Here is a 26354-nt window from a genome sequence, read left to right as displayed (position 1 = left end):
AGGTGGTAAACCGCTGAATCCCAGTGCCAGAAGGCAACATCAGGGGAAGGCCTCAGTCTCTATGCCCTGTTGTTGGCCCTCCAGAGGAACTAGTTGGCTGCTTTGTGAGACAGGATGCTAGACTTTGTGAGACAGGATGCTAGGTCTAATCCAGCAGGGCTCTTCCTATGCTTAGTATAGTGCTACAGGTACAAATCTTATGCAGTGTTTCAAATCCTGCAGCCACATATCACCAGAGCCTATAGAGGCCCAAGAAACATGAATGTGTATCTGGGGAAAACTATGGTGCTATTGAGGTATGACTAATCTCAGTTTCACAAGATGTTCTTATTTATTTTATTTATTGGATTTATATCCCGCCCTCCCCGCGAGTGGGCTCAGGTGGCTCACAATTAGCGGCACCATGTGCCAAGTTACATAAAACATATAAAAACAGAATAAAACAATCATACAGTACACAATTAAAGTGCTCGCAATAATAGTTGTTCATTCGATCAATTAGGGATGGCGCGCTATAAGGTGTAACACTAGAGTCCTGGTTCAGCGGTATACCAGCCGGCTGCGAAGCTGTGACTTGATCTCAATAAAGGGCCAACCTATTACCACGACATTGATAATAATACTAATTGGTGGTAGTGGTGGGCGGCTCCTAAGTAAAAGACTGGTGGAAGAGCTCCGTCTTCCAGGGCCTGTGAAACTGTGCAAGGTCCCACAGGGTCCTGATCTCCGGGAGTTCATTCCACCAGGTAGGAGCCACCACTGAAAAGGCCCTGGCCCTAGTAGCAGCGAGCCTGGCATCCTTAGGGCCTGGAATGATTAGACGATGTTGTGACCCCAACTGTAGTGCTCTCTGGGGTATATATAGGGAAAGGTGGTCCCTCAGGTATGTCGGACCCTGGCCATATAGGGCTTTAAAGGTAAGTACCAGCACCTTGAAGCGAATTCGGTATGCTATTGGCAGCCAGTGCAGTGCCTTCAGCACAGGCCGGATGTGCTACTATCTAGGGAGGCCCATCAAAAGCCTGGCTGCGGCATTCTGCACTAGCTGCAGCTTCCTCCATGGTTAAGGAGGAATCCAGGAGCACTCCCAAGCTCCTCATCTCCGGCGCTGGGACCAGTCGTGCCCCGTCGAAGGTCGGGAGTGGGATCTCCATCCCCAGACCGCCCCGACTCAGGCGCGGGACCTCCGTCTTCATCTGGTTTAGTTTCAGCTGGCTCAGTCTAAGCCAACCAGCCACGGCTTGCAGTGCCCGGTCCAGATCTTCCGGACTGGAGTTCAACTGGCCACCCAACATCAGATAGAGCTGGGTGTCATCAGCATATTGGTGACACCCCAGCCCAAACCTCCAGATGATCTGGGCAAGGGGGGGCATGTAGATGTTACATAACATCGGGGAAAGCACCGCCCCCTGAGGCACACCGCACTCAAGCGGATGTCTCCTGGACTGCTGTTCCCCTAGCACCACCCTTTGTCGCCGACCCTGGAGAAAAGAAGCACGCCATTGCAAGGCAAGCCCCTGTATCTCCACGTCGGCGAGGCGGTGGATCAGCAACTGGTGATCGACTACTGTGTCAAACGCAGCCAACAGATCTAACAACAACAGTGCTGCCGAACTGCCCAGATCCAGATGTCTCCCGAGGTCGTCAGTAAGGGTGACCAGCGCTGTCTTCGTCCCATGTCTTGGGCTCATGCAGTGCCTCTGCTGTCCATGCACGTGTCTCAGATATTAAAGATTTCTTAGTTTCTAACAAATCACAATTTGCCTTAATGTTCATATTGGACAGAATGACCTATTGTAGATCTCTTGTCTTCAAACCAGGATGGAACTGTAATTTTTTATACTTACTTGCAAGTAGTCAAGTATAAGTTTATTGTCTAAGTCATAGGCCATAACATAATACATCAGACTATAAAATGGTAACATAAACAATTAAAAATATCAGTATACTCCTTCTACTTTGCATTAAATACTATACTCATTCTGATTTTCTTTGTTGCTAAGGCAAATAACGCCATTCTGTTGGGAGACATAGTGGCCGAGAGTAAAAATTTGATCAGATCCAGATCAGAGAGTCCATTATGCTGTGGAATAATAGGGATGATGTACTTTAGCCTAGGGGCTTCATGCCATAGGCATCTCAGAATATAATGTACAATATCATCAACTTCCCCCATATCACAAAGACAAAGTCTAAGGGGGGCAGGGATACCAAATAAATATCCAGTCCTGATCATTGAGGGCATGGATTGAAATCTTAAAGCTGTAGAAGCCGATCTTTTCTTCTCTAAATACAGGGACCTACAGTGATCCCTTTAAAAAAACTTGAATAATGGTGCCGTAAGACAACGTGCCATCACATCCTGATCCATAAGCCTATCCTTTTTGAACACCCATTCCTTCCGTTCCCGTGCTTGAGTTTTATTCCTTAATAGATAATCAAGAATTGAAAATTTCAATTGAATCGAGGCCAAATGGTCACCTAACCTCTTGGCGGCTTTCAGGTGCAAACTAAAACTTAACCACCACCACCACCACCCCCCGGGAATCCTGGGGTACTAACAAGGAAAAAAACACAAACTATAGTTCATTGTTACATCTGATTTTTATGTTACAGCAGTCTGGGGCAGGAAGAGTGTGAGGCTGAGGACTTCTAAGGCTTATTTTTACAATGTCATCTTGTTAAATCTGAATGCAGCCACTATCTCAGTCATATCATCATCAAGTCTCTGAACATATGTAGCCATTCTTAATGTGTTCAGAAAAGCCTAAGAATGTGTAGAACAAAATCAAGCTGTCCATGAGACTGTTAAAAGATTCCTGCATAATCTAGTTACCATTTTGTTGGAAAAAAACTTTCCAGATTCAGTGAAAAGTCACTGCACAGAAAAAATATAGGAATGCTCTATAAACTCTGAAATTTCCTGTATCAAATTCTGTCTAGGAGATATGTAAAGATGTTCATAGTTTCTTCACATTTGTTGCGAATACATGCCTAAGAAAAAACAGTGGTGTTGGAATCACCCACAGTGCCATCCAAAGTATAGTTAGTAAAGGTCTCCTTTGCTTGAAAGCCAGTCGAATCCAACTCTAGGGGGCTTTGCTCATCTCCGTTTCCAAGCTGAAGAGCCAGCGCTGTCCGAAGATGTTCCATGGTCATGTGGCTTGTATGACTAAACACCTAGGTGCACAGAATGCTGTTACCTTCCCACCGAAGCGGTACCTATTTATCTACTTGCAATTTCTTGCTTTCAAAGTGCTAGGTTGGTAGGAAAAGCATAATTAAACCCTTCTAAATCCACTGAAATCAGGTACAAAATTGCACTTAGGATGCTACTGCCAGAGATAGTATATTGTGACAGTATTATGTTGTCACCTTGCAGTTATACACAGGCTTAGAGATTTGAAGGGTTTTTTTGTTGTTATTTTTTTGCTCTCAAAGAATTGTTATTTATTTATGAATTGTTTTAATTGGGTGTTAAAGCATTTTGGTTTGCCTATAAAAATAAAAATTACTGCATCCAAGGCAGATTAGCACATGAAACCTTTTCTAATCAGTTCATTCAGGAAAAATCTTACTTGCTGAACATCTGTCTGACATAACTGTTAAAGATGCAGGAGTCCAGTTCAAAGAAATTGCTGATAACCATAGTTACAGCCCTGACACCATGCTAAGACTCAATTTAGATGTGACAAATTTCCATTAGTTTGTGATAGACCTAGATCAGGTTATTTGTGCTCATCTATCTTCCCCCTCCCTTTGCATGGTGTGCCTAGATAAAAAACAGAAGTCATTAACCCCAGTTATTGAAGTAACTAGTATTATTAATCCTGGTTTAATCCCAGTTATTCAGAAAGGGGAAAAGCTTAGTTAGTGAAGGCACGGGGACCAACATTTAGACTTTGTGATTGATTAGAGTTAGTCGAAGACCTTCTTGACATGACATTTCTAGGGGAAGTGGCAAGATAAAATGCTTATGAGCATGATAAGTGACCATATTCTTGTCTGTAATAAGCAATCTGACTTATGTGTAGCATCTGAATTTGCCTAACAGCTGAACTACTATTGATGCCTTCATAAATCCTTAGTAAATTGTATTTGTTGGTATATAGCTGATCAGAAATGCCAAACCAGTTAAAAAGGTACAAGACTTGGGGAAATTACCATTTGCAAAACAAGACAACTGGTTTAGACTAGAAAGCCCCACATCTGTTCACAGTATGCAATTGTGACAGTCATTTGGCCTGCTATGATTATGAAAAACGAAAGATTAGGCTGAGCTGCATGCTATTTATGTGGGTGCATTGTTGATTGTGCATATTAGAGCATGTATGGATTTCCTATACATATTAAGTACACAAACATGTAGTTAACTGCTCCTGACTCATGTTTAACATTTTATTTGCTATACAGGGTGCCTGGTGGAGAATGCAATGGGATCAATAGCATGTCCTCGGAGAGTGGCCCTGGGACGAGACTGAGAAATTTATCAGTAATGGGGGATGGACTAGAAGCTACACAAATGTCTACAACACAGGCCCAGGCCCAACCCCAGCAAGGCAATACTGTATCCCTTAACCCACCTCCACCAGAGACCTCAAATCCTAACAGACCCAAGCGTATGACCAACCAACTACAGTATTTGCTCAAAGTGGTGCTCAAGACACTATGGAAACACCAGTTTTCATGGCCTTTCCAGCAGCCTGTGGACGCTGTCAAACTAAACCTCCCTGTAAGTATAGATTGCAAAGCAAAAATAAGAGCAGCAGTGCTGAGGGAACAAGGAATAGAATGGGCTGAAAGGGAAGTTTTGAGAAGAAAGTCAAAAACAAAAGCATGTGCAAAGTTTCTGGTAAGGAAGTCAATTACAGCAGAGAAGAAATGATTGGCAGCAAAGAGAACTGCATTTAAAGAGGAGAAAGTCAAAACAGTCTTCAAAAATGTTCAGCATACTGGGAATGAGAGCAGAGAAGGCATGGTAGTGATCCAAGGACTGAAGGAACATAGGAAGAAAGGCAACAGAAGTGTCCACAGTAGGGGTGATCTTGAATGTGGTCAGAATCCAATAGAACTCAGAGATGGTAAGGTCAAGAAAGTGAGTAAAGAGTAGAGAAAGAATAGCAGATAATATGGATCAGTGGTCTGGAGATAATGGAAGGGTAGGTTGTTAGACTGAGGAGGTAGAATGAAATTACAGTTTGACTCTTTTCATGTCTAATCCCAAACCTTCAGTGAGCCTTGTTGTTTAATGTAGATTGCAAACTTGCTGGCTAGTGACTGTATAATTCTGAACTCTGACCATCACAGAGCACACTGTTGGTATTAAATATATTTTAGTAGTAATACACAGGAATTTTGTAAAATAGCATTTTGACAATATTTTTATTTGCTTATTGCATAATATTTCACATACTAAATATTATTTTCATCTGGGTTTAGTGTATTATATGTGGGACAAATCGTTACATTAATTGATTCTAGCTGATTAGAAGAGCCGCACCAGGAACAGCATAGGACACACTGTCAGAGCACAGAACAAGTAAGGCAAGAACACCAACTCAAGAAGTATAGTCAAGGTTATGCACAGAATCAGGAGTCTAGTCCAAGGGTCAGTCCATACAGCAGGGTCTGAGAACCCAAGAGCTACTCACAAGCAGTCAGGAAACAGTCCAAAGAGTCACAGGGTTGAGACAGGCTCCAGTGCCGTAGCATCAGAAGACATTCACTTTGTTGCTTCCACACCTAACAGCCTCCCTTGGCTGTTTTTTATAGCCATATGCTTCATAGTCATGCTTACAGCCAGCTGCTCAGGAGTAATCCTGCGACTACTCAGGCAGCTGGCATCAGGCCAGGAGGCATGCACTTTGTCATCTCTCCTGTAGTTCTGTCTGTAGCCTCCCGTCTGTGGCACTCTAAGGGTGTGGGTGATAATTGGAGGGCTGGAATCGATCAGTTTTACCTGTTGACTCAGGACTGGAGACTGTCAGTGGCTCTGCACCAGCCCTTGGCTATGAATCCTGACAAGTCTGCAGCTCATCTTCCAGCTTGCCAGCTATTGCTGACTCAGAGCTGGCTACATGGGGCTCCTCTTCTCCTGAGGAGTCCTTGCTCTCACGGAGCCGTGGCTGACCCACGTCACAATGCTTCTGCTCTTCCTCTGTCTGTCTGCTCTGTTCGGTTGACAGCAGTGCTCCAGATTGGATATGTGTGAAAGAACAGGGCACTGGATATGATATAGAGGTCTTGCTGTGGAAGGGTAGAGTCTATAAAAATGCTCTTCCTTCATTAACAAAAGTGTGCTTTTGTCTGCTGAAAATGAGGTTGGAGTCTAACTCTATATCTTTTTAAGATTTTTATATTTGAAAAACATTTGTTAGCTGGATTAATGAAATTTTAGTTGTCATATTTAATTATCTCATTTCTCACAGGATTATTATAAAATTATTAAAACTCCTATGGACATGGGAACAATAAAGAGACGATTGGAAAATAACTACTACTGGAATGCTCAAGAATGTATCCAGGACTTCAATACAATGTTTACAAATTGTTACATCTACAATAAGGTGTGTTGACTTAATGGATCTGGGCTTAAGTAAATAAATAAAACCTCCCTCAACCACTGACCACTTCACATATAAATTTGCCGATATGGTATCACATTGTTTCCATGTTTTAATGTAAAATTATGCATTTACTGAAGTAGCATTACTCTTAAAGTTTAGAGATATTCTTTATGTAACATGCAAGGATTCTTTACTTTTCAACATGACTGTTAGAAAAGTTTACTGGCTGTTTTTATAATGTGTTTGAATTTGGATTGGAGAAACTGATGGAGAACATGTAAGTGACTACATTGGACATAGCATAGAAAGTGAAGGGCAATCTGAGGCCCCAGGAATTTTGTTAAAGTGTCCCCCCCCCCTTGTTTAACTTTTGTTAAAGCATGTGAGATAATAAAAGCTTAGAATGATTTTGAGGTTTACATGGAGATTTTTAAAGTAAGCAGTAACATAATCACAACTTGCATATACAATACGTTTATGAAAATGATATCATTGTTGATCTCAGTTAAGCACGTTTAGTGACCCATGGCATGTTGTGTACATGGTACCAAACAATTGTACGTTCTCTCCTGATGTCTTTGTCTCCTGAAGTGGGTATAATTTTTGCATTTGTTGTTTATTTAGCCAGGGGATGATATAGTTTTAATGGCAGAAGCTCTTGAAAAGCTTTTCCTCCAGAAAATCTCTGAAATGCCCCAGGAAGAAACTGAAATCGTTATAGTTCAGGCAAAAGGAAGAGGACGTGGTAGAAAGGAACCAGGTACAAATGCATCATATACTGTTTGTGTGCTCGGTTTTGATTACTTCTTACCCCAGTTTCTTGTGTAAGTAAACAACACTGTGGAGTAGGACTTGGTCAGCTGTCATAAACTGATGAGCTGCTTTTCTACAGCAGGGAACTCTGTAGTCATGAGGTTTTCTCTTAATTTCTTTAACAATTAAAAACTCCTTCTATACCTTGACCACCTTAATATGTGATCCTTCAAACGTTTAGGACTTTTGAGTTAACAGCATTGCTCCTGAATGAAAATTGTGTTTAGGAGGATGAAAAAGCCATGGACAAAACATTACATCCAAAAACAAACAATACATGGTATCACTAATAAATCATAGTAAAATGTTAACATTATATTTTTAAATTTCCAAATGATGTTGATAGAACATGTAATAACAATACAAATGAAATACCATTTTTATTTAAATTATTGAAATCAGGTGACCAGCTCTTAACTGTAGTGTAATATTTGGATTCTGCATTGTTAAAGCAGGAACAGTAAATTAATTTCTGGAACAGGAAAAGTAAACGAATTTCTGTAGAAAAATTACAAGGTAGACATAGAGATTCAACTCCAGTAGCACCTTAGAGACCAACAAAATTTTGGGGGCTATACGCTTTTGAGAATCAAAGCTCCCTTTGTCAGACATTCAATCATCACAACAAATATCTGTTTGTGACAGGCGTGACTGCAGATTCTGTGCTTGAAAGCTTACTGGTTTTGGAATTTTTCTGACACATTCTAATTTGTAATGACCGGAATTTAAGCACCTGGGTAAATCTGAGTTGGGTTCCTCCCCACAAACTGGGATTGCAACCCATTGTTTAATTCTGGCTTAGACTTCAAATGTATGGGGTGGAAACAAACAACGGTTTGCTTAGGCCACCTGTATTTGGGAATCAGGTCAAACTGAAGCTTGATTGAGAGATTTCCAAACCAATTATGCCATATGCATGAAAGGATAGGGGAGGATGGAGGGAAGTATACAACTACTACAGCATCATAAACAAGCAAAGTTTGTTATGAATACAGCCTATGAAAGACTACAATTATACTTTCATTATCACTTTAGATAAGAAATACATGGCAAAGGTGAAGAGAAGGGAAGAAAAAAATGGACCTGTTTCAAAATAGATGGCTTGCATTTATTAGATAAAAGCAGGGACCCATGAGACTCATACTGGATGGGGGGTGTCATATTTTTATCTTGCTTTGCCTCCCTCCTCCACCACCCTCCCCACCAGCATGTTCCCTCCTTCTTTGCCCCCTCCACTTTTTCTTACTTTCTTGCCTACATACTTTCTCCTTCTGTTGAGCTCACCCTGTGGCACCTGTTAAGGTAAAGGTTATGGTTCCCTTGCTCAAAAGCCAGTCGAATCCGACTCTAGGGTTGCGGTGCTCATCTCCGTTTCAAAGCCAAAGAGCCAGCGCTGTCCGAAGACATTTCCGTGGTCATGTGGCCGGCATAACTAAACACCAAGGCGCACGGAACGCTGTTCCCTTCCCACAGAAGTGGTACCTATTTATCTACTTGCAATTTCTTGCTTTCGAACTGCTAGGTTGGCAGGAGCTGGAACTAGAGAGGGAGCTCAGTGTCTTAACCACTTGAGCCACCACAGCTCCTGTTGCCCACCCACATTCTCCTCACTGGCTGCCCCCATTCCACCATCATTGGTGGCCACCATCCCTAATTGTCCTGCTTCTTTCCTTGAGGGTTGTCTCCAAGTAGAGCAGAATTTACTACCATCACCCATTTTTTAAAACTTGGAATAGCTATGTAGAAAAATCACTCCTGCCTGTACTTGACCCTGCTGTCTAGGTTTATTGATCTGCACTGAGGCCAGTTTCAGAATTAGATACCATGATTGGAATAACATTTGGGTATGCTCAAAACTGGATAGGTTCTTTAGAAATGCTGTGTTGCATAATCAAACATAGTTACCAGAGAAAGAAAATCTATGCATTATAGATTGTTTAAGGTCTTTTTGATAAAAGGTTTTAACACGTGACACTGTTTCACTTTTTGACAGTTACATCCAAGCCAGGAGCATCAACAATACAGAATACGACTCAAGCATCATCCCCAGCTCAGATAGAGGCTCCACAGCAGAATCCTCAGACGGTGCAAACAACTCATTCCTTTCCTTCTGTGACCCCTGACCTTATTGTTCAGACGCCCATGATGACTGTGGTGCCTTCCCAGCCTCCAGCCCCACCACCTCCGCCTGCACCTCCTTCAGCTTCAGCCCCCCAGCCCATTCAAACACACCCACCAATTATCCCAACAGCTGCACAGCCCATGAAGGTGAGTAGATGAACATTCAGAGCTATTGAGTTGGCAATAGCTCTAAATGGAGAAATAAACTGGTATAATACCTTGCCAAAAGCCGTACAGAGGTATGATCACATAGAGACCCAGGCTATCTCTCTGCAGAAGGTTATTTCACTTTGATTCCATGAGGCTCTAACTTCTATTTCAAATACATTTGCCTTTGGTTTTTTGCCAGTCAGAGGTAGAATGTAGAATTGTATGTACATACAATGCTTTATAATACCCCAGGTTCTGTCTGAAGTGCCTGGTGAACATCTCCTAACTCAATTTGGGCTAAGGCTTAGAAAACCACAACCACCCCATGTACAATAGTCAGGATTCCAGTGGAGTTCTCAGTTGTCCTAATTAAACTGCAAGCCTTCTTATCTTGTAGTAACAGATAAATGTGTGCACTCCCACTGTAGCAGGAAAGTAAATTATGTTGCATATTAGGATAAGGATCAGTTAAGGCTATCTCATGGGGGTACGCAAATAATATTTTGTGTCCTGTGGAACAAGGAAAGGCAGCAGAGAGAAAAGCAAGGGTGGTGTTAGAATAAATAAATTTGAGCACCATATGACATATTTAATGGCTAAACGTTTCATGCAGGTTTCCTCATTGAATTTATTTTTAAGTTTATAAGTAGAGGCAGGGGAATTTTCCTTTCTTCAAAGTGGTATAGTTTTAATCTCTCTAGTGCAGATTTCTACTGTGCCTGCTAGTTTTCAGTTTATTTCCAGGTTCAGTCCCTGGCATCACTAGAGAAAAGGATCAAGTAACAGGAGAGAGCTTCTGCCAGTCAGAGTAGACAGGACTGACCTTGATAGATCAAGGGTCTGATTCAGTATAAGGCAGCTTCATGTGTTGTTTCCAGGCTGAACTGAAAGTGCTACCTTTCACCTATAATATCCCTTCGTTGCTTATGTTGATGGGCTTACACTGGGAGAGTGCCAGAAGCATTCAACTGACAGCAGTTTTGTTTTTTAGATACCAACCTAATACTTTGGGTTTTCCCCCCACTTTGCATGTTTTATGGCTGACCTGTTTTTCAGCTTCTGCTAGTATTTTCAGTTGTTTTCAATTGGATTGTAGGTAAATGTGTTTGTCTTTTATGTAGTGTTAATTTGTGTTGTGAGCTGCCGTGAGGGTGTTTGCCAGTACAGAGTTGGAGTATAAACGTTTTCAGTAAGTTAATCATGATGCTTCTTTTTTTGCAGACAAAAAAGGGTGTGAAGAGGAAAGCAGACACTACAACTCCAACAACAATAGACCCAGTTCATGAATCCTCATCGTTGCCCACTGAACCCAAGTCTGCCAAGACGGGTCCACGAAGGGAAACTCGACCTGTGAAGCCTCCAAAGAAGGATGTTCCAGACTCTCAGCAGCATGTAGTAGAGAAGAGTAGCAGTAACAAAGTGTCAGAGCAATTAAAGTATTGTAGTGGCATCATAAAAGAGATGTTTGCTAAGAAGCATGCTGCATATGCGTGGCCCTTCTACAAACCTGTGGATGTGGAAGCACTAGGACTTCATGATTATTGTGATATCATTAAGCATCCCATGGATCTGAGCACAATTAAAGTAAGTACAGTTTTATAACAAACATGCCATCTTGCAAAAACGCATGCAACTAAATTTCTCGAGGGCTGGAATTAGGTTTATGCATGTGTGTTCATTTATAGATTTTTTTTACTAATTCAGTTTATAGGCCTCCCATTCCCAACAGGATTTTTTTTTAACAGAAATGGTTTTTCTCTTAAAAAAACAAAGCCAAAAAACTTCACTTGAAAATTATTGGCCCTTTTCTTCTTTCTTAGAATGTGAAGGTATGTAATCTGTTTATAATCATCCTCGTAACAGGGAAGCTAAATTAATCTGTCAGCTTCATTTTCTGATGTCAACATTGTGGTTTCGGTAGAAATGAGAAAGGTGGTATGTTTTCTCCATTTATTTTATTCCCATTTTTTCCCCTGAGCCTTCACATCTCTAAGTTCCAGTGGTCCAGAGAAGTATTCTGAGTGTTCCTTGCATCTGATTCGATCTGATTTAATTTCCATTGGGAGAAAATGTGCATAAGTAATTTTATAAGCTTCTGGAGTTTAAAATGTTATCTGCAGTGAACAGGGGAATCCATGGAGAAGGCATACATTGTTTAATAAAGTCTTTCTGATGAAATATTTATGATTGTTATCTGTAGGGCAGATTTGCCTAGCAGTTCACAACCTCTTCTGAATATTCAAACTGTATTTTTTTTTGTTTTAAAACACCATAAATTCATTGTGCAACATGACCATCAGTGTATATCTTTGTGTCTTGTCTCTCCAGTTGGAAACATTTAATTAATAATGACTTAGTTCATACATTCGTTGATAGGGTTATTGGGATAAAAGACTCTCAGCATTCAGATGCTGCACAGCTTTCGAGTACTGATTCAGCACTGTATCATAATAGTTCTGCTTTGAGGTCTTTGTGCATTAAAAGATGGATCTGTGGCTGTGCAAGTTGAGATTCAGACGTTTCTTGAGCTCTGATGGGAATCAAGTCACTACCATCTCTTCCCATCCTCTTGGCTAAGATCTTCCTGAACTTTATGAGGACTGATGGCACTATTCACACTCTAATCCTGAGCACAGTTACATCCTTCTAAGCTTGCACTTGGAAGAGTGACATTCTGCTCCGGATTGCACTGCCAGTTACAGTAACCAGGTAACTGTAGCAAAAGCAAGTAGTCATTGCCTCACCACACGGGAATGCTACATTTACAATTCCATCATATGCAAAATTATTCCAGTCTGAGCTCACTGAAACCAATGAGTTTAGGTGAAAGTAACTCTGCATAGGATTATGATGTAAATCACTTACGAGGCCCTGGCACAGTTGATTACTGTATTGTTGAAAGCACAGATTTGCAGAAGAATTCCATAGTCACCAGCACTGGTGTCCATTTTCAGTACATAGCTATTTAAAACATTCCACAGTCCAGAGGGTACACACATGTAAAATTCATGAGCTTAACTACAACAGTAAATACTAGGGGTTGTATCTGTTAGTTTTGTAGGGCTTTGTGCATTGTCACAGATTCTAAGGCCCAGCCTCACAATTCACACTCTGCTTTCTCCAGTGTGGATTAAAAATTCTTCCCCTGTATTTCTTTTTCCCCCCCTCCCCGATGGGGAATTTTTTATTGCATTTTTATTAAAACTACAAACTATAACAGAAATAAGGAAGGGGACTACATTTAAGGGGGATAAAGAAAAGATACCCACTACTGACTAAAAACCCAAGAGAGGAGATCTTCTAATCAGCTTAAATACACATCTAGTCTTAATCATATTAATCTCATTACAAACTGAGTCACATAGTCTGTTAACTTTTCCCACATCTTAAATTTAACTGATATCAGGAAATACCCCAAAGTATCTCAATTCAAAATTTTTCAAAGGCACAATTCAGAGTCCTTCAGCCTTCACTTCTTCTTGTCCAGTCTCTTCCGCAACTTATAAGGACTTTTAGGAGCTGCTGCCCCTTTCTCAGACGGAGAGACCTCCGGAAGAACCCGAGTCCAGCTTAATGGAATATCCTTCAGTACTCTGATGACACTCTCCCCAGCTTTCAGGGGTGCTCCAGATACTGCTTTCAGGATTGCATCCCTTATATGCCTCTTTGAAAATCTTACGACAATTTCCCCAGGCAGATTATTTTTCTTTATGTATCCTGAATATGATCTGTAGGCCACATCCATTTCGCTTAGCAAAAAATCCGCGTTTATCTCTGTCACTGGGGCCAGTATTTCACTCATCACTTTCTTCAGATTCTCTCCCTTAGTCTCTGGCATGTCCTGAAAGCGAAGGATCATATTAGCCTTTTCCATTTGTAATTGTAGCAACTGCTCTTCTGTAGAAACTTGCTTCTTTTCCAGTTTTTGTACTTTCTTCTTCACCTTTTGGGTAGTGGTGTCCACTTCTTTCACCTTTTAATTCGTTTGATTCATCATTTTCAGGGTCTCGCTGATCTGATTTTGTTGAGTGGTAATACACTGGGTCATTGATGTCATCTGCTCTTTAAGATTATTCATTTGGTCCAGCAGGTGGCGCATGGAATCTGCCAAAGTCTTTGCCAGCTCGTAGGCTCCTTTCAGTTTTGGGCTCTCAGTTACTTTAGATTTCAGATGCTTCTCTTTCTCCGTCCTCTTCCCCTCCATGTTTTTCTCTTTGTTTACTTTTGCAAACTTTTTGAAAGTCTCTGAATATGCTCTTTAACGCTCGCACTCGCCTTGGTAAGTACTCCTTAGCAGTTTTAACCTTTTATGCTTCCGCTCCCCCCCTCAATCGCTCTAAAGTCTATGCGTTTGGGAGGCGTCCCTCCCCCGCTCGCCTTATCTTCTGTTCCGTGGGGTGGGGGTGGGGAGCTTCTTTTCTTTTTAATCAATGCTTAACGACTCACGTTCATAATTGGTCCACAGACCACGTTTACACTCCATTTCACGCACGATCTCCTGCGCTTGCCCCGATCAGCGTCACTTAGTCCATTCGGTCTCTCAGCACGAAGAACCATCAGAGCGGAGAGGGGCCTCAATTCTCCGGCATTACGCCATCGAAGAGGCAACCTCTCAAAAGCTCCATGGCCAGGGTCCCTTCAGCCGAGTCCCTGGGGGAGTAGTAAGCCTGCACCCCCCCTCCTTCGGCTGAAGCGCAGCTTCACCCCCGGGAGGTCCGGGAGGTGAGTCTGCTAGCGCGCCGCCATCAACCGGAAGTCCCCTGTGTTTCTGATGGAACACTTTGCTGCTGTGAGATGCTCTTTACTTCCTGCCCTTGGTGATGGGCACCTGACTTTTCCTTTCCCCATAGAATGCTTAAGTGGGTATCTGTATTGGCCTTGTCAGTCAGGATATGATGTTGTTGTAAATTGATTTTTAGACTCCTTTCCATACTTATCAGGCAGTTGCCAAGAGTTTGCTGTGAGGTTTACCATAGGAATTTTCCAAATTATTTTAAAACACTCTAGTTTATCAGGAGGATACTACAAACATCCCTGAAAGCTGAGCCACTTCCTACAGTAAATTTCACAATATTAGCTGCATACACATCTCCATACATTGAGTTGTGGTTGATGCCCAAAGCAGCAGTCTCATTTTGTCACATTTTTCACTTGTGGTTTCTGCAATATTAATGGTAGGATTTCTACATTTCCAGTCCAAACTGGAGAACCGCGATTATAGAGATGCACAGGAATTTGCAGCTGATGTCCGATTGATGTTTTCCAATTGCTACAAGTACAACCCTCCTGATCATGAGGTGGTTGCTATGGCACGAAAATTGCAGGTAAAGAAAATATTTATTCAGAATAATTTCCTGCTTTAAATTCATACTTCTAAAAAGTTAAACACAATCTGAAGTGTAACTCGGAAAACAAACTATTAATATAAAACATTATATATTTGGACTTGTAGGGTTTCAGCTAATTCTAATATTGTTTTGTTTTTGTCTGGGAATCCACAATGGGTTGGATCCAGCAATCCCTCAGCAACAAGTGCTGATGAACGTGGATTTTCCTGTATTCCTCTCTCCCTAGCACTTCACTATTGACAGAAGAAGGAGAATGCATTCCTCATGACCTGCAGAGCTATTCGTTTCAACAGGTCCCTGAACTCTGAGAGTCAACTTTCGCAGGTTCAGAAACTTGGAGGGAGGAGGAGGAGATCCATGATCACTGCACACAATAGTTATAGTCCTTCGGTTCCTCTGGAAGGATGGTAGTGCGTAGCATCTGCAGGAGGGTCACAGGTGCTGGGATTCTCAGTCATCCTGTACAACCAGAACACAAATAATGGCAGGGACTTTACTCCCTCCTGGAAAAATGGCCCACTTAATTCTTAGTGCATCATTGGTGCTCCACATAGCTGAGCATTAGGGTTTCCAGATGCACATCCCCCAAATGGATGTTTGATGCTGAGGAGGAGCCTGGAAGATAAAGTACTTTTAGAAGGTGGCTAAAGTCAAGTCCAGAATGTCAGGAAAAAAGCTGTTCTAGTGCTCAATTTGTAATGTGTAGCTTCCTGAAAATTTTCAACTGATTGGTAGAAGATATATTTGCATACTAATACAGGGGGACAACCATGTTAGTTTGTTGCAGCAAAAATAAAAAAGAGTCTTGTGGCACTTTGAAGATGAAAAGAATTTTATTCCAGTGTAAGTTTTCATAGAAGTCCATGAATGTTTATGCAGGAATAAAATTCTGTTTGTTTTTAAGTTGACATAAGACTCAAGTTTGTTCATATTAATATGTTATTAAGTAGTTGAGCTCTTGACAGGTACTATGGCTGAGATCCAAAGAGACATGCAAAAAGTACTTTCATGTGCATATATGTCACGGTTCCCCTTGGTCCCCAAGCAGTTACTTCCACTTATGTATTGCACTTGTGTCTAGCTTCTGGGAATGGTAGTGAAGGAAATCCCCAGTGCTTATATGGACCGTTGCCCTTTTGGATTGCAGTTTATGTAAGTGATGTGGAGTGTACTGGTGTGTCAGGAGAACTGCTGATATGCCTCAGCGGTTGGTTTGGGGCTAAATTTTTTCTTTGACTGTACTGGTTTTTGAACTCCTTTTATTTGTCTCATTTCACCAATTATCTACTACTTTAAGGTAGACAGCCCAAGAAGTGAGATAAAATTGATGGAGCAGCTCAGGTAGATTAAAACCTCTTATTAGACAGCCCCATAAATATTGAGGCAAGGTAGTAAAATACTAGATTGATTAGTACACATCCTCTCTCTGTAAGAAAAAGTGCTGTTCATCTTCATCTTCTGTGCAGTCCCACATTGGGGGACTGCACATGCAGGTCTACCACGGCAGATCTTCATCTGGCTTAGAATCCTTATGGGCATCTGTGTGCCCATCGGAACTGTTGTGAATGTTTCCTTCCCAATGGCACAATGCTCCTTCCCCCTTCAGTTCCTTCTTTGTTGCAACTGAGAAGGAAATTGGCAAATTGTTCCCAAAGAGCAGATCGTGGGAAGAAATCCTTGTGGTGCTTAGCTGTTTGCAACAGCAATTGCTGCTGGTGTTTGAGAAGCAGAGATCAGATTCTCTAATGGCTCAGAAGAGCTTGTTTAACAAATGTACTCTATATGGAGCAAAGATGGCATTTTTTGTCTGGGCAGGGGGCACAATGTGTCAAACTGCAAGGTTTGCCAGCAGTTTACAAATAAGACTGGCTCTGAAAGAGCCTCCAAATTAAAGGTGGCATTGTGTGAGAAAGCTTGGCAGCTCAACCTGCCAAGAGATCAAAGGCTCCATTTGTCATCTCCACTAAGAACTCGTGGGCACTCCATGAACTCGTGGGCACTCCATGAAACTGCAGAGCGTTCGGGTTAGAACGGATAAAAGGAAGTACTTCTTCACCCAAAGAGTGATTAACACATGGAATTCACTGCCACAGGAAGTGGTGGGTGCTACAAGCATGGACGGCTTCAAAAGGGAATTAGATAAGCATATGGAGCAGAGGTCCATCAGTGGCTATTAGCCACAAGGTATAGCTAGGGGCTCTGGGGCAAGTGATGCTCTGTCTTCTTGGTGCTTGGGGGGGGGGTCAACAGTGGGAGGGCTTCTAATGTCCTGGCCCCACTGGTGGACCTCCTGATGGCACTGTTATTTCTGGCCACTGTGTGACACAGAGTGTTGGACTGGATGGGCCTTTGGCCTGATCCAACATTGGCGTCTCTTATGTTCTTATGTTCTTAAGTCATCTCCATCAGCGGTGGAAATAGGGCTTCAGCCACCATTCAATCCAGGTATCCTTTGGTGCCAAGAAGTCTTTTGGAGCCATCGGCCAAGAAAGTGAAGAGCTAGAGGGAGTGGGAAGATAGGGGTTAAACTTCATCACATTATGTCAGTTCCCAGGGAGGAACCAAGAGGGGTGAAGGACCAGTCACTGCAGCCTCTGCCTAGAACGCCATCTGATCCCTTTGTCAGAGCTGTTGTATTGACAGAGATCAGCACGATCAGCTCCATGGCCAGCCGCTTTTCTGCGTATGGCACCATGGCCTTTTTACGTGCCCTCTCATTACCTATAAGACTGGAGTGAATATAATAAGATAACTCTGGAATGGAACTACTGAGGACATGTTGCCCTCCAGGGGTTTCTGCATATCCACGTGATCTTTTTCGTGGTCTCTGTGCATCACACCTCTGGGATATAGTGCGCCTGCACCGACCTCGATTGGTTCCTCTTGAAAGCGAAAGGGATTTTCGCACCCACTCCCCAGTCACGCGCCGGCCCCACTGCGCATGACCAAGGGAGGGGCACAACAATCCCGCCAGTTCTCATGACTGCTGTAGGATCTTCTCCGCTTCCCCCCCCCAGCCTATGGCCAAGAGGCGGGGTTTCTTTAAACAGTGCGTTAAGTGTGGCAGCAACATCGGCCCCCCCAGACGGACACTCACTTTGTCTTTTGTGCCTCGGGGAATCGCACCGAGCGAACTCTTGAGCTCATTGCGCTAAGTTTTCGAGGCAGACAAGGAAGAACAGAGCTGCTAGACTTCGCGTTGCACTTTTGGAGTTAGCAGCGCTTTCACCGATGTCGTCACAGGACACTTCTGGGCCATTTTCACACTGCACGTTCTATACCAGAGGTGTCGAACTCATTTGTAATGAGGGCTGGATCTGACATAAATGTCTCTTTGTTAGGCCAGGCCATGTGTGTCATAAACGTAATGCCAGGTACTGGAGATATAAATTGTATAAAGGATGGCAGCTGGTAAGCTCCGAGTTGGTGTATTCTCACTGGAAGCCCCCATGGGCTGGGAGGAGGGTGCAAAGGAAAACCCATATGGGCAGACTGGAGAGCCAGCAGTACAGCACTGGGCAGATGCTCCCATGCTGCTTGCCTGCTGCAGATGAGGTTGTTCTGCCATGCTGAAGCCACAGAGTGGCACCACCCACTCCCCCTGAGCAGTCTCCTGTTCTCTTCCCTAGTACTTGTTGCTTGCGGGCTGCCTAACAGCCCTGGATGGACTGGTTCTGGCCCCTGGGCCTTATTTTTGACACCCCTGTTCTATACAGTGTTTGCTAGGCCTAATGGCCCCTATGACAGCAGTTCTTCCCCTATCTAGATTATATATAAAACCAATTCAGCTGTGGTTTTTGCAATGTTTTAGGTCAGTGTTACATTCCCAGCACAAGAAGTTCCCTTTTCCTAGGTAGGTGGCCAGAATATTATCTTAAGTGGACAGATGAGCAATAACTGTTTATGGGTGTATTGTTTGGTTTTAATCCCCATGAAGTGGTGGTGACTACAGATGCCTCATTAGAAGGTTGGGGGTACTCATTGTTTTGACCAGTTGGTTCAAGGGAGATGGCATTAAGGAGCGAGAGAGCTTCATATAAATATTCAGGAATTAAGAGCAACTGAACATGCCCTAACTTCTTTTACAGATATATTAAGGGGAAAATTGGTTCTGATTCAGTCAATACTTCTGTTATGTACTGCCTGAACAAATAGAGGGTACTGGGTCCTGACTCACGTCAATAGAAGCAGCAAAAATTTGACATCAAGTGGTACAACGTGGAGTGGTTCTCCAAGCCATTCATATTGCAGGCAGTCAAAATGTACAAGCATATTATCTCAGCAAGGCCCTGGCTGTGAACCACAAATGGTCCATTCTAGAGAGTTATTTACACCCTGTATTCCGGAGTTGGGGCGCCCCGGAGGTGGATTTGTTTGCAACAAGAGAGAATATGAAGGTCCAGCAATTTTGTTCAGTGGCAGGAAGGGATCTTCTCTCTTTGAGGGAAGCCTTCCAGCTTCAATGAGTTGGGAAGCTCTTTTATGCTTTCCCTCCCATTCCACTAATGGGAAGAGTGGTGGAAAAATCATTTGGGATTTGATTTTGATTGCTTCCTTTTGGCTATGACAAATGTGGTTTGCCAGCCTTAAACAGTTGTCCAAAGGACTGTACATTCATTTAACAGTAGTTTCCGATATGCTAAGTATAGGGCTAATGAGACATTACAATCTGGCAAATCTACATTTGACAGCCTGCAAGATCAGGTACTCTTCTTTTGTTAAAGAAATATTGAAACAAACAAGTAAGGTGGTAACAAGACGCTTATACAGCAATAAGTGGAGCAGGTTTGGGGAATGGACATTAGCAAAAGGTGTTTTGCCTGAAAAGGCACCTCCCATGTTAGAATATTTACTTGAGTTGAAAGGAAAGGGCTTGTAAAGTCCTACTTAATGCCAACCCTTCAAAACCAAGACTAATACAGCAATGGTCATTGTTGTTAGTACTGACTCAGTTAATGTCCAAGCCATTTGAGCCTTTGGCAACAGCATCAGAATTGTTCTCAATAAAGGTGTGTTTGCAGCCCCAGCACCAAGGGGAGGGGTGATGCAGGGGCCAAAGGCGAGGCCCTCCATATCCGACCACATGTTAATCCCATTTACACCTTAGTTGAAATAATACACCCACACTCAAAGTTTCAGAAAAATGTGGAATATAATTGGCCTCAACTTTATTGGTTACAGCTGTAGTCTGCTTTGGCACAGCATGGGGTACCGGTTCCATTTCATTGACTGACCTGCCTGCCAGTCAATGATCCACTGTTAACCTTGGGATGACAGGCCTCTGGATTCCACAAGGGCGGATGCCCCGAGGTGGTCTCCCCTGTCACCTGAGTGTGAGGGTAATCCCCGGCCATGCCCCCAGGCTGGGCATACCACTTGACCCTCACGTCAAGATCCCTTACGAGGATCCCCCTACTCAGGAAAATGGACACACAGGCCGGCTTTCCTGAAAATGGAACCGGCCCCATGCTGATACCGCTACAAGAGCCGGGCCTCAGATGCCCGGCTTCCGCCAATGCACCTACAGCTGTAGCCAAATGTGTAGGGCCTCCCTAATCCATTTAGCACCAATAGCCATATCCTATCAGATAAGTGAACCCCATTGGTACAAAACAGGGCATCCAGGCATAGTGGAGTTCCCAAGGCCTCCATGCTCCACAGCTGGTCAGTCAGCTAGCTGTCATGGTTGGGAGCTACACTGGTAGCATCCTTTTATCCGCCTCAGTCTGGAGTACCAACTCGCAGCCTGTGCAGCTCGTGCAGTCCCCCAGGCTGCCCCATCATTTTACCCATGTCTCTGGGATTTGCAGCACCCGTTTCAGGCTGCACAGGGCGTGCATAGCCATTCCAGATTCAGAGTTTCCCCAAAACAGTGCACCTGAGGCATGCCATACCCATTCTATGCCAAGGTCAGCTGCCACACCAGTGCGCCCCATGTCTGGGATTCCAGGCCGAAGTCACCCATGCAGTGACTGCCATTCCACTCCAACATCCATTACCTCCTAGAACTCCATAGCATGTTTTGCTGCCTCCCTGAAGCTCCGCTCCAACTTCTGGTGCCTCCCTGGAACTGAGTAAGGCATTGTTAACAGTTAGTCACCAAGGTGTCACACCAGCGAACCTGGGAGAGGGGTGGTGCTGTGCCTTTAGTAACAGCCAGTGTACCCCCACCCCTCCAACACCCACGACCCTCTGATAGGGCCAGCGCTGGATCAGGTGGGCGCAAGCTTCCCGCACTTGCTGCTGGCCCACCCCCTCCGCCCAGTGAGGATTGCCTCTCTGCCCCTCCCTCCTCCCTCCCTGAGGTGCAGCAAACAGCCCTGGGTGATTTCAGGGCCCCGGCTTTTTGGTAGTGATTATGTCAGTGAGGCAAGTAAGTGAATTCGTCGCACTGTGTATGGACCCTCCTTTCTTAAAGTTATTTAAGAAGAGAGTGGTGATGATGCCTAGTTTACAGTTTCTTCCAATGGTAGTTTCAAAATCTCATTTGACTAAGGAAGTTACCTTAACAGTATTTTCCCTGCACTGGATTCTGAGGCAGAAAAAGGCTGTATGCACTGGATGTTAGAAGGGCAATATTTAGATTGGACAATGTTTTTCAGGAAAGGCACGTCTTTGTTTGTTATGTGGGAGTTTCAAAATGAAAAAAGGCTTCATTGCAGACATTATCCAGACGGATTGTTTCAGCAATAAAATTGTGTTACTCGAAAGTAGGAGTACCTTGTCCATAATACATGCGCATTCGACTAGGGCACAGACATCATTGGTGGCCTTCCTCAGGGGAATTCCATTGAAGGAGATCTGCAGAGTTGCAACATGGTTGTCTGCTGACACATTTGTAAGAAACCCTGGTAGCTCATTAGATGAGTTAGTCGAGGACTGGCATGGCCGACTCTCGACCGCCATCGACGAGATCGCTCCCCGAAGCCCTCTGCGCCCTCGCTCTAAGCGGGCTCCTTGGTTCACCGTGGAGCTGCGGCTGATGAAACGAGAGCTCAGATGACTAGAGAAACGGTGGTGGCGCACTCACGACGAGGCAACAAGAGCATCCTATGGGATGTTTATGAGATCCTATGAGATGGCAGCCAAAGCTGTGAAGAGAGAGTTATACGCGGCCACGGTTGCATCTGCTAGCCAGGCACAATTGTTTAGAACTTATCGGTCATTAACAGAGCTGCCTCAGGGCAGACCAAATGCTAGGGAATTGGATATCGGCTGTGAGGCTTTTGCGAGCTACTTTGCAGATAAAGTCTTGCTGCTCCGCCGTGATCTCCCCACCACAGTTGAGACAGTGTGCGAACTCGAGACCCCATGCACGTCGTCTAGTTCTATTCTGGATTATTTCAGTCCACTTAGCCTTGCCGGACCACGTGCAGCCTTGACTCATGCCCTTCATGGTTCATAAAAGCTGGCCATGAGGGGTTGCGAGGTGCCCTCAGGGATATTATCAATAAATCCTTCGCGGAGGGACGGTTCCTGGGGGCGCTCAAGGAAGCAATGGTCTGCCCTCTCCTGAAAAAACCATCCTTGGACCCGGCCGAATCGGCCAACTACCAGTCAGTCTCCAATTTGCCCTATTTGGGCAAATTACTTGAGAGAGTGGCAGCGATTCAGTTGCAGAGCTTTATGGATGACACTTTCATGCTAGACCTGTTCCAGTCCGGCTTTTGGCCAGGCCATGGGACGGAGACGGCACTGGTTGTCCTCACAAATGACCTCCGGAGACACCTGGATCGAGGCGGTTTGGCGGTACTGTTGCTGTTGGACCTGTTGGCGGCATTCGACACGGTCGACCATCAGTTGCTGATCCACTGCCTCACCAACAATGGGATTCAGGGGCTTGCCTTACAGTGTCTCGTCTCCTGGGAGAGGGGTGGTGCTGTGCCTTTAGTAACAGCCAGTGTACCCCCACCCCTCCAACACCCCCACCCCTCTGATACGCAGATGACACCCAGACATGGGCGCTTCAGGACATGGCGGGCTGGCTTAGACTGAGCCGTTTGAAATTGAATCCAACGAAGACCCATCAAAGGCAGGTAGTGGGATCCCTGCTCCTATGCCTGAGTTGGAGTGGCTCAGGAGTAGGGATCCCACTACTGGCCGATGGGGTGCCTTTGGTGCCAGCGCCGAGGGTCAGGGGTTTGGGAGTGCTCCTGGACGCCTCCTTAACAATGAAGGCCCAGGTAGCAGCCACTGCCAAGGCAGCCTTTTACCATCTTCGGCAGATTAGGCAGTTGGTTCCCTTCATTGAACGCAATGACCTGGCAACAGTGATCCATGCTATTAGACTACTGCAACGCTCTCTACATGGGGCTGCCCTTGTCTCAAATCCAGAAGTTGCAGCTGGTGCAAAATGTGGCAGCCAGGCTGCTGATGGTGCTTTCTACACGAGATCACATCCAGCCTGTGCTGAAGGCATTGCACTGGCTGCCAATAGCATACCAGATTTGTTTCAAGGTGCTGGTTTTGACCTTTAAAGACCTATATGGTTGGGAGCCTGCCTACCTGAGGGACCGCCTTTCCCCATATGTGCTCCAGAGAGCACTGAGTTCAGGGTCGCAAAATCGCCTGACTCTCCCTGGCCCAAAAGACGCCAGACTGGCCATAACGAGGGCCAGGGCTTTTTCAGTGGTGGCTCCACCTGCCACTCTATGATCTCAGATCATTGGATGCTTGTGGCATTTCAGATGGAACTGAAGGGGAAAGGGGTGTTGTGCCACTGGATTGTGTGACCACTGGGAGGGAAATGTTCACAATGGTTCCCCTAAGGATTCTAAGCTAGAAGAAGATCTGCCATGGCAGGCCTGCACTTGTGCAGACGTCAGTGAACATCAGGGGAGGGGATGGGAAAGGAGTTTGTAAGCCACTCTGAGACTCCCTTGGGTAGTGAAGGGCGGGGTATAAATCCAATCTCCTCTTCTTCTTCTTCATCAGTGAGAGAGGTCATAAACCCTGTTTGCCCTACATTGGTGAAGGATGAAACACAGTATAGGAGATCTCCTACTGATCTAAAGATGCTACCTAATGTGTGAGAACTAAGGGAGTTTAGCCTTCCATGATGATAATTACAGAGGGAGGATAGCTGTGTTTGTTTGCTAAATGGATATGTTTGCTAAACAAATATGTTTGTTATACTAAACGGATATCTACCAGCACCTTACAGACTGACAGCTTTTTATTCTAGCATACGCTTTCATGGACTAGAGATCACTTCTTCAGATGATACCACTGCCGTCTTAGTTCCCTTAAGCTGATAAAAGCTGATAAAAGTTCCCTTAAGCTGATAAAAGGTGTTTCTCATCACCATTTGATACAAAAGTTGAAAAGCAAACTGCAAACTTTCACCCTGAAGGGGAGTGTATCCTCTGCCATGAACATCATCCAGTTCCTTAGGGCAGCCTACCGTGTCCTCTGTCTTGTTTGAAATAACTTCCAGTTTGTAAACCTCACTTAGACATGCAGTTGCCCACTGCTACTTTTGGATAAAAGTAGGTAGGAGTAGAACCAATGTAATACATAATGCCTGCAGTTTCCAGCATGTATAGCTGATGCAAACAAAATTATTGATGATTTGTGTCAAATGCTATTGAGAGGTTAAAGAGAGAGCAAACTGTGTTCAAATCTAGGTCATCCACCAGCACAACTAAAGTCATTTTAGTCCCTCAGCTTCCTCTGAATCCAAAATGGTATAGAAATTTAGAAAATACAAGTAAGGAGACCCACGATACTCGCGGGGGGGGGGGAGAAGAGCTCCGTCTCCTCCATCCCCCCCGCTCGATCTCCCCGAGGCGGCGGCGGCGGCGAGGCCAGTCCTCCCCCCCCGTAAGGGGACCCGCGATGCTCACAGGGGGGAGAAGAGCTCTGTCTCCTCCATCCCTCCCTGCTCGATCTCCCCAAGGCGGCGGCGGCGGCGAGGCCAGTCCTCCCCCGCTCTGTCACTTTTGGGGGGATTTAAGTACCCCCCCGATTTTTTAAAAAACTTTTAAGATTTTTGTGCACACCTGGGGACCGCCCCATGTGTGCACAAAATTCTCCCTTCCCCCCAAGTGCCCCCTCTGTGCTGATTTAGATATCCGCACAGAGGGGGCTACTTCAGTATTAGATATATAGATCAAGTCCAAGAGCATACACAGCTATGGCACCAATGCTCCCTCTAAGTTATAGATCCCTGTGAGCAAAAATTCTACTTTGTGAGCTACTAGCATTAAAGCTGTGAGCAGGTGATTTGGCTACTGTATAAATTAGTTTGTTCTGGAGCCATCCTTTCTGAGGTAAGACAAAAATTTGTAAGCCAGAGGCTAATAAACTATGAGCTAAATCACACTAACTCATCTTAGAGGAAACACTGGATGGCATTATTATGCTTTTAATCACCTTATCACGAAAAAGCTGGAAACACATCTATCATTTCTATGAAAAGCCAATAATACCGTTTTGAACCATTTATTTGTTTGAAGGATTTTTACTTCACCATTCTGTATGTAAGGGAATATAGTATAATTCCTGCTTGTATGTTTCAGGAATTTCTGTGGGAGTAGGAGAAGTTGCGGCACTTAACTTTTCTCCATGGGAGTAGATAGCAGCCTTTGTTTTGTGAGAGAAAGTAGAAAGATGTCCTTGGAACACTGTTCGGTTGCACACTAAACCTTCCTATGGTGATCGCACCATATAGAGTAAAGGTGTGTGTGTATGGGTAGAAGTGTATGAACAAGAACTTGGGGTACGGGTGGACCATAAGTTAAATATAAGCAACCAGTGTGATGCAGCAACAAAAAAGGCTAATGCAATCTTGGGATGTATCAACAGAGGCATAACATCCAAATTGCAAGATGTCATAGTCCCATTGTACACTGCCTGTACACTGCATTGGTCAGGCCACAGCTGGAGTATTATGTGCAGTTCTGGAGGCCTCACTTCCAAAAAGGCTGTGGACAGAATGGAGCGGGTGCAGAGGAGAGCGACGAGGATAATCAGGGGTCTGGAGACCAAGCCCTATGAGGAAAGGCTGAGGGACTTGGGGATGTTCAGTTTGGAGGATAGGGCAGGACTGTTGGCAGCAGAGGACAGGACTCACAATAATGGGTTTAAATTAAGTGTGGGAAGGTACCAAACGGATATTAGGAAAAACTTTTTTACAGTAAGTTGTTCAACTGTCGAATCAGCTAGCTTGGGAGGTGGTGAGCTCCCCCTCACTGGCAGTCTTTAAGCAGCGGCTGGACAAATACTTGGTAGGGATGCTCTAGGCTGATCCTGCATTGAGCCAGTGGGTTGGACTAGATGGCCTGTGTGGCTTCTTCCAACTCTGTGATTCTATGATTCTAGTTTGCAACCATTTTACTTAGTTCAACAGAATATA

General features: G+C 44.2%; 1 protein-coding gene across 3 annotated transcripts in view; it reads left to right on the top strand.

Annotated features, from left to right (window-relative positions):
• Nucleotides 1–26354, top strand: part of BRD4 (bromodomain containing 4) — a 162774-nt gene that overhangs the window by 75749 nt on the left and 60671 nt on the right. For all 3 annotated transcript variants that reach the window (XM_015422607.1, XM_015422605.1, XM_015422606.1), the window contains 6 exons: nt 4414–4732; nt 6429–6566; nt 7191–7326; nt 9373–9647; nt 10872–11234; nt 14846–14974. In XM_015422607.1, the coding sequence (XP_015278093.1) occupies nt 4448–4732; nt 6429–6566; nt 7191–7326; nt 9373–9647; nt 10872–11234; nt 14846–14974 (1326 nt within the window). In that variant the 5' untranslated portion in view covers nt 4414–4447. The remainder of the gene's footprint in view (nt 1–4413; nt 4733–6428; nt 6567–7190; nt 7327–9372; nt 9648–10871; nt 11235–14845; nt 14975–26354) is intronic.

The sequence above is a fragment of the Gekko japonicus genome, unplaced genomic scaffold, assembly GCF_001447785.1.
Source record: "Gekko japonicus isolate JY-2015 unplaced genomic scaffold, Gekko_japonicus_V1.1 scaffold1721, whole genome shotgun sequence".
Lineage (NCBI taxonomy): Eukaryota > Metazoa > Chordata > Lepidosauria > Squamata > Gekkonidae > Gekko > Gekko japonicus.
Note: the sequence above shows the minus strand (reverse complement) of the source record. Positions and strands in the feature narration are given on the sequence as shown.